This window comes from Triticum urartu, chromosome 1 (genome assembly GCF_003073215.2).
Source record: "Triticum urartu cultivar G1812 chromosome 1, Tu2.1, whole genome shotgun sequence".
Taxonomy (NCBI): Eukaryota; Viridiplantae; Streptophyta; class Magnoliopsida; order Poales; family Poaceae; genus Triticum; species Triticum urartu.
In genome coordinates, this window is record NC_053022.1 from 101,318,943 (window position 1) to 101,326,914 (window position 7,972).

Here is a 7,972-nt window from a genome sequence, read left to right on the forward strand (position 1 = left end):
CTTGAGCTCCCCTTGTACATCGAAACAATGTGCTCCCGACAATCCTTTACACAAGTGAAAGGTTGAATGTGTACAAGGTCTTCGGGAGGGACCTCTTCTTTAAGGATGAACAAAGCGGAGTGATTGTATTGGTTGTCCACTTCTTCTCTTGGGGTGAAGTTGTTTGGATCATGCGGGTAGAAGCCTTGCTCAATGATTCTCCAAAGGTTAGTTGAGCAATGATTCAAATGAGACTTAATGCGAAAGATCCAATTAGCAAAATCACCCTTAACAAGCTTGGGAGGGGGACCATGAATATTAATGCGAGCTGTAGGGACCGATCCTCCATAGACTGGGGGAGGGGGAACCGAGGCAAAGGTTCCCGTCCCATTCTTGCCATGAGGGGAAGGAACATGAGTACCTTAAGCCGCTTCCTTGGCAGAATTGGCCTCTGACTCCGATGTCGTGGGATTAACCACAAGCAAGGAATCGGGCGTGGATTTCATCCCCTCAAGTAATTCTTTAATCATGGACTTGACTTCGGCCATCATAGACGTCTTAAGTGAAGCCATAGCTTCATTTAAGTCGTCTCGAGTGATCGAAGTCAACTCCACGGCCTCAGGCACTTCCTCCTCGGAGTCAACCATACTCTTCAGGTGGTGAAACCCTTAATAAAGAGACGAGGCTCTGATACCAATTGAAAGGATCGATATGGTTGACTAGAGGGGGGTGAATATGCAACTAGCAATTTTCAGCTTTTCTTAACAAATTAGGTTTAGCAACAAATAGGTTGTCTAGATGTGCAACTAGGTGAACAACATATATGGTGCAAACAATAACAACAACAAGTGTAAGCAAATGATACAACACAATAATAGCGTGCACAAAGTAAAGGAAAGAGATAACCACAAGTGGACCCGGTGGAGATGAGGATGTGTTACCGAAGTTCCTTTCCTTTGGGGGAAGTACGTCTCCGTTGGAGCGATGTGGAGGCACAATGCTCCCCAAGAAGCCACTAGGGCCACCGTATTCTTCTCATGCCCTCACACAATGCGAGATGTTGTGATTCCACTAGTGGTGCCCTTGAAGGCGGCAACCGAACCTTTACAAACAAGGTTGGGGCTCTCTCCACAACCAAATTGGAGGCTCCCACGAAACCATGGAGCTTCACCACAATGAAATATGGCTCCGAGGTGAACTCAACCGTCTAGGATGCTCAAACACCCAAGAGTAACAAAATCCACACAAGAAAGTATGGGGGAATCAAATATCCTTTGGTGAAAGTGTAGATCTAGGTCTCCTCCTTTAATCCCTAGCAAATCAACAAGTTTGAGTGGCTAGAGAGAGAGATCGGGCAAGAAAGCTTGAAGGGCATTAATGGTGGAGAGAGAGGTAAGAGGTGAAGAGGATAGGTGGAAGAACCCCCTTTATATACGAAACCCGAAGATCCAACCGTTGCAGCCGTTTTTACACTGCAGCGATACAACTGCTCCTCTCCCGATACAACGGGAATCACGGGTAAGCTGCTGAAACCCTAGCAGGCGGTACAACTGGACGCCAGAGCGGTAGTACCAGTTATTAGGAATAACCGAACCAACCGCTTCCCTACCGCTCAACAACCGCCTTGGACCAAAGGGGAGTCACCCCCATGGGCGGTGGTCGAGCGGTAGTGCTCCGGAACAACCGCCTGCTCCTGGTGCACGGGGTGGCTAAGTCCCAAGCGGTACAACCGCTCGGACACCCGGTAGTACCGGTATGCAGAGCACAACCGAGACAACCGGGCCACCACCGCCCAAGTACCGCCCTATCACAGAAGCGAGTCCGGTGGTTGGGCGGTACCCGGCCGGTACAACCGCCCAAAGCACCACACCAGGGTACTTCAAGTGGGAGGGCGGTACCACCGCCCCGGGGCGGCAGTACAATCGCTTGGTAAGAACCTGGGAGGTGCAACCCCAGGGTATCACCCCTAGGGCGGTGGTTGGGTCGGTACAACAGGTCAACGGTACAACCGCCCAGGTGGGCGGTACAACCGCTAAGGAGAAACTACTGCACCAGGATGAACTAAAGAGAACCTCTCTCTACACGGAACGGAAGGTAATGGTGGGTGACGAGAAGAGTGTACGTGCAATGATTCACCCCACGCCTTCCGATGTGAATTCCCTCTTGATAGTACGGGTTTCCTACGACCAAAGAAATAAACACGTAGAAAACTCCGTCTTCGATCTTTTCCTTCGAGAGAAAATGTCTAATCGATGCGAACCTGAGCATAGAGAACATGAAGAACTTAACACATCATTAGACCACAAGGAGAGTTGTCATCATCACCCAAAACACAAAGACGGGAAATGTCCTAACAGTACTTCTATACGGAACTTCAACCCCCCGTTAGGGTAAAAAAATGAACAATTTCAATAGTTAGAAGTTTCATGATTTAGACGTAACAAATTGAAATTGAAATTGAAATTTGACGAGGGTTCCTGGTTTGCAAATTTGACCTTTTCGTTTCCTTGACGGGAGCGGAGCCCTTGGTCCCCTTATAGGGAGATTCGGATATTTACAGGGAGCCAGACGCAAAAGAGCAAATTCTTGCACATCTCCCCTTTGTTCGCGTCATCATCCCCACCCCAACCCGTGTATACTCTCCTCTTCACTTGCCTGCCTCTGTCTCCCGCATCGCGATCAGTCATCTCCTCCCAGCCTCCCCCGCCTCGCCGGAGATCACGAGAGGCGGCGCTCCCCATCCCCGCGATGGACGCCTCCTACCGCCGCTCAGGTGCGGGCGGCGGCGGCGGCTCAGCCCCCCGCACCGTCGAGGACATCTTCAAGGACTACCGCGCCCGCCGCAACGCCATCCACCGCGCCCTCACCCACGGTACGCGCCCCCCACTCCCTCCCCGCCGCCTAAACCCCGAACCTAGCCCTAACCCTTCTCCCTTCCTTCGCAGACGTCGAGGAGTTCTACGCGCAGTGCGATCCAGGTGAGGCCCCGACGCGATCTCTCCCCTCTCTGCTACAGTTTCGATTCAATTGGCTGCGAGCTGCCCTCCTCAGATCGCGATGTGCTTTCGTGTCCCGACAGAGAAGGAGAACCTGTGCCTGTACGGGTACGCCAACGAGGCGTGGGAGGTGGCGCTGCCCGCGGAGGAGGTGCCCACCGAGCTGCCGGAGCCGGCGCTCGGGATCAACTTTGCGCGCGACGGGATGAAGCGCAGCGACTGGCTCGCGCTCGTCGCCGTCCACTCCGATTCGTGGCTTGTCTCCGTAGCTTTCTACTATGCCGCGCGGCTCACCCGCAACGACCGGTATGATGCCCCCCTCTGTTCCTTTGGGTTTGATGAGTGATGCTTTTGTGCTGCAGTGCCAGTGTGACGCACTCATGTGAAGGTTCTAAATCCGGACAGTCTACGGAACTATTATTAGCTCATAGAAGCAAGTTATGACTTTGTTGGTGTCCTGTATAGACAAGGGGATATATCTAGAGGGCATCAAGGGACTTCTGGGGAACTTGTTGGGATTTGAGGTTAATGTTAGAATTTGCATGTTATGCACGTACCTGCGTGTGAACTTGTTATGTACGTGTGTCTGAACAGCGATCGCGGTCTGGTTTAGATTTAATTTTTGATTTCTCAAGTACCATTGTGATACTAAGTATTCTTTACATGGGGAATTTTTGGGCCTTCTTTAGCGGTTATCCTGTGATCTGCTGGAGAAAGAGATCTAGCTAATTCTATAATGGTTGTCTGCAACTCTGCATGCTCCATCTTAGTAATAAAAGAATAGTCAAGTGGAGAGAAATTATATGAACTCATGATGAGTAGTAACCTCACTGAAATGAGGCAACTTTTTTTTTCTTGTATATTGTAATCGTGATATAAAATTCCAAGCATGTCTAATATCAACAGAGGTTTCAGTTTTTGTGCATGAGTTTACTGTATCTACTCTGTGCTGTGCCCACTGGTCACATGGAGGAGGATTTGGTGTATAGAAAGTTATGTTTTTTTGTGGAAAGGAAATCACATCCATGTATTCTTTCTGTCCCTCTATGGTTACCATGGCTAAATAAAAGCAGGCCTACGCATGCGCTTGGAAGCAGAATGCTTAGCGCTTAATCGTGCTAGTGCTAGGTGTACGCTTAGCGGCTTAGGTGAGGCAAGCAGTAGGCAGAGACAGAACTAGGAATTTACGCCTTCGAATCTTGATGGTTAGTATGGTGTTCACATCTGAAGACGCATCTAAATACAAGAAAGAAAAAAAATCTTCTGAAGCCAAATGTAGGAAGTTATGCTTTTTTGTGGAAAGGAAATCACATCCATGTTTATTTCTGTCCCTCTGTGGTTGGCATGGCTAAATAAAAGCACGCCTAGGCATGTGCTTGAAATCAGAATGCCTAGCGCTTAGTCGTGCTAGTGCCAGGTGTGCGCTTAGGTGAGACAGGCACTAGGAAGAGGCAAAACTAGGAATTAAAGCCTGGTGCTTTTTTGAACCTTGATGGTTAGTATGGTGTCAACTTTTGAAGATGCATCTAAATAAGAAAAAGAACTTCCATCTGAAGGCAATAACAATTTTCACATGGTAACCTCTCTGTTCTGTGGAGAAGAATAATTCTGTTTGCTTTTGTGAAATTTTTATCTCCCTCAATATTGCCATAAAATGCTATTCTAGAGTTTTGAGGTTGTACCATGTATTTCCTCCAGAGATTTGTTTATATCTTGCATAAATTATGTATATCATCCACTAAATATTACACTCACAAGAATCCATATTGAAACATGTATTTCCCATAGCTACAGATTTAAGAAGTTTTTGTGTCGCAAAAACTCTAGATTTAAGATTGGACAATTATATGCAACCATACTGACGAGCCCGGTCCACTTGTTAGCCTATTGGCTTTGCACCTACCCATAAACCCATGACAGAGGTTTGACCAAGGCTGCAAAGGGTTGGAGTTGTGCCTAGAGGGTTCAATCTTAAATCTGGAGTCATGTGTTCAATCTTAAATCTGGAGTCATGTGTTATGAAAGCTTCTAGATCTATTGCTAATTTGCTATGTGCTAGACCAATCTGGAATTTTGTAATAGTTTGTACAAAATGCTTGAGGTTTTGCAAAAAAATTAGTCTTCTCTCTTTGATGTCTATCGCATTTGTGAGAATTTTTTCCATCTTAATGATCCTTAAAGATACGTTGTACTACTCAAGTCGTCTTCTATACATTTTTTTGTATATGTTTGGTGTTCTTACCTTGATCAAAGAAGAATTTGAACTAAGCAGATTAGCATTTGAGGGACTAAGGGTTCGCTTTTTAATACATGATACACCATGGTTTTGGAAATACTTGCACTTTTAATACTACAATTTTTAGTGGTAGCGAAACCACTAATTAGAAAATACTGAGCTATCAAACAGGGCCTGACATTTATGAGTTCTTTATTGCAGTTGCTTCTAGTTTCCTGTAATTGCTTGCCATGTAAGAATTTAGCACCTGTTGTTTGCCTCAATGTTAATTGAATTGCATAATGCCTGCTTTTCCCCTCGTCATTATATTCCCATTTTGGGTGTCTGTGGTATGCAGATCTCTAAAGTTGTCTGGACCTATGTGCTCTGTGTTGAGTTAACCATTTCTGTTTGTGTAAACTGTCCTAATAATCTTAGATAACTACATTTCTATACTTGCAGACGCTAAACATTTTGTCATTGCTCCCTGATAAAACAATCGGCTGAATGTGTTCTTAAGAAAGTATAGTGTGGCATCAGATCTTCGTAGCAACTGTGTTTGTTTGTTTTGCTAACATAAACTGTGTTAAACTGTGGACTGACTATCTGTGTCCTTGGAATGCTTCTATATAGTATAGATTTATGGATGATATATTGTTATTAGTTTTTCAAGTAAAAATCACTCGTATGCTAGTATTGATGATGGCCAGTATGCTTGTATTTTTTCATTTTGCATCACCATACATAGTAGTGGTACCCTTTGTCAAAGGATGCTATGCAAGAAATCTATTCCGTGTTTTTGAAGTCTGAGATATGTAGAACGGGTTGAATATTTTGGTTTGGATTTTAAGAAGCTACTCCCTCTGTCCCATAATATAAGAGCGTTTTTGACACTATATTATGGGACAGAGGGAGTAAGAACAATTGGTGATGCACTGAGTAAGAACAGTTGATTTCCTACAGGGAGCGAATCCTTGTATTATTTTTCTCATTTGTTCCCTCAAAAACTCGCAATTGAATAAATAATTGAGCACTTGGTAGTTTTCAATGTTTTGCTAGAACTTCTAGCTTTGGAATTTATTGGTGGGTTCAGAGTTTTATCTAAGCAACGTTTACTTAACTAATTTTATGTGTAACTAAATAGCTATGCAATCATGGACAGCCTTGGTTTGAGCCCACCTTTGGATTTTATGAGGGATGCGCTTAGAGAAACTAGATTATGTGTGGACCTAGTTGACCTATAGGGTCATACATTTATCAGGATAATAATACATATAGTTGCAAATAAATTTGACAAAATGGTCAAAGTAACACTGAATGCAAATACAGAACAGATTTGCTGCTCTCTGTTATCATTTTATTTTGTTGCAAAGAGTAAGAGTTTGCACTGTTATTATGTTATCTCATAGTTTCCCACGGCAATTCAACAGGAAGCGTTTATTTGGCATGATGAATGATTTGCCAACCGTGTATGAAGTCATCTCAGGTATGAGACAATCGAAGGAGAGGGACAGATCGGGTGGTATTGACAACAGCGGTAGAAACAAGCTGCCATCAAAGGTAACGGGAAATTCTTTGCTGTTTTGATCTCTTCTTCTCTCTTCTTCTAATTTTATTGTGTCTATTCAGCATACAGTCGAGGCGCCGCCACCACCACGTACAGAAAATAACGCCAGGGATGCCGATGAAGGCTACGATGAAGATGACGGCGACCACAGCGAGACCTTATGCGGAACATGCGGTGGCATATACAGCGCCGAGGAATTCTGGATTGGGTGCGATGTGTGCGAGAGGTGGTACCATGGCAAGTGCGTGAAGATAACTCCGGCGAAGGCGGAGAGCATAAAGCAGTACAAATGCCCAAGCTGCAGCTCCAAGAGACCTAGGCAGTAGCAGCGCCGCCTCCTTTTGGCGGGGGACGGCCCCCATGGACGGGGGCCTTGAAGCAGCAGCAGCAGCGGTTGAGACTTTAGACTCCTTGTGCAAGGCTAACTACTACCGTCTTGCTATGTTTACTGTACCTTTCGTTTCAGGTTTACATATGGTGATGATGCTAATGCTTGTGAGGGAAGATGACACACATTTTCAAAGCCTTCTAACGTTTCCATGTCCTGAAGAGGAGTCAAAGGTGTATGTTGCCGGGAAGGGATAGTAGAATGATGAAAATATGTGTAACTTTTCATGGGAAGTTCATGTTCCAATAATCCGGGAGGTTTATTTATACTATTCTATCTATGTTAATATATGTATTATTAGTCTGTTCAGCTGTCATGTGGAACCTGTTGTGAAATAACAATTTTGGTTATCCTATTAAAAACACACAATAGTTGCTTTACCGATGCTGCATTCTTCGGGGAGGTGGTCTGCAACGCCGACTGACCGGCAGTATGGCTTAGAGCCAGCTCGTTTATATGGTGGGTATATATGAAGTCGATTCATATTATTTGTTGCTCAAATAAATGTGGCAGTATGGCTTAGAGCCAGCTCGTTTATATGGTGGTATATGTGAAGTCGACTCATATTACTTGTTGCTCAAATAAATGTATCTAGATGATGTATTTAAACGTATTTCAGTGACGTCCATTTGTGTTAGATAAATCCATTTGAATGACAAGTAACATGGAAGCGAAGCAAATACTTTATAGTATATATGATCTCATCACTTATGTCAATGGCTCATCCTTTCAGCTCTTCTTTGGCCTTTAGTATCTCCGTCTTCCCATTATAATCTCATCATCTATGTCAATGGTTCATCCTTTCAGCTCTTCTCTGGCCTTTAGTA

General features: G+C 44.7%; 1 protein-coding gene across 1 annotated transcript; it reads left to right on the forward strand.

Moving 5' to 3' along the window:
* The first annotated feature begins 2,598 nt into the window (after nt 1–2,598).
* LOC125550455 (PHD finger protein ALFIN-LIKE 1) lies at nt 2,599–7,525 on the forward strand. The gene is made up of 5 exons (XM_048713454.1): nt 2,599–2,851; nt 2,925–2,957; nt 3,059–3,281; nt 6,621–6,750; nt 6,820–7,525. Exons 1-5 carry the CDS (start codon nt 2,728–2,730, stop codon nt 7,081–7,083), a joined length of 774 nt encoding a protein of 257 aa, XP_048569411.1. The 5' UTR covers nt 2,599–2,727; the 3' UTR covers nt 7,084–7,525.
* The last annotated feature ends 447 nt before the right edge of the window (nt 7,526–7,972 follow it).

Coding starts and splice junctions, on each gene's coding strand:
- LOC125550455 (XM_048713454.1), top strand. CDS start 2,728: ATGGACGCCTCCTACCGCCGCTCAGGTGCGGGCGGCGGCGGCGGCTCA. Junction 2,958..3,058: donor CTACGCGCAGTGCGATCCAG/GTGAGGCCCCGA, acceptor GTGTCCCGACAG/AGAAGGAGAACCTGTGCCTG. Junction 6,751..6,819: donor GAAACAAGCTGCCATCAAAG/GTAACGGGAAAT, acceptor GTGTCTATTCAG/CATACAGTCGAGGCGCCGCC.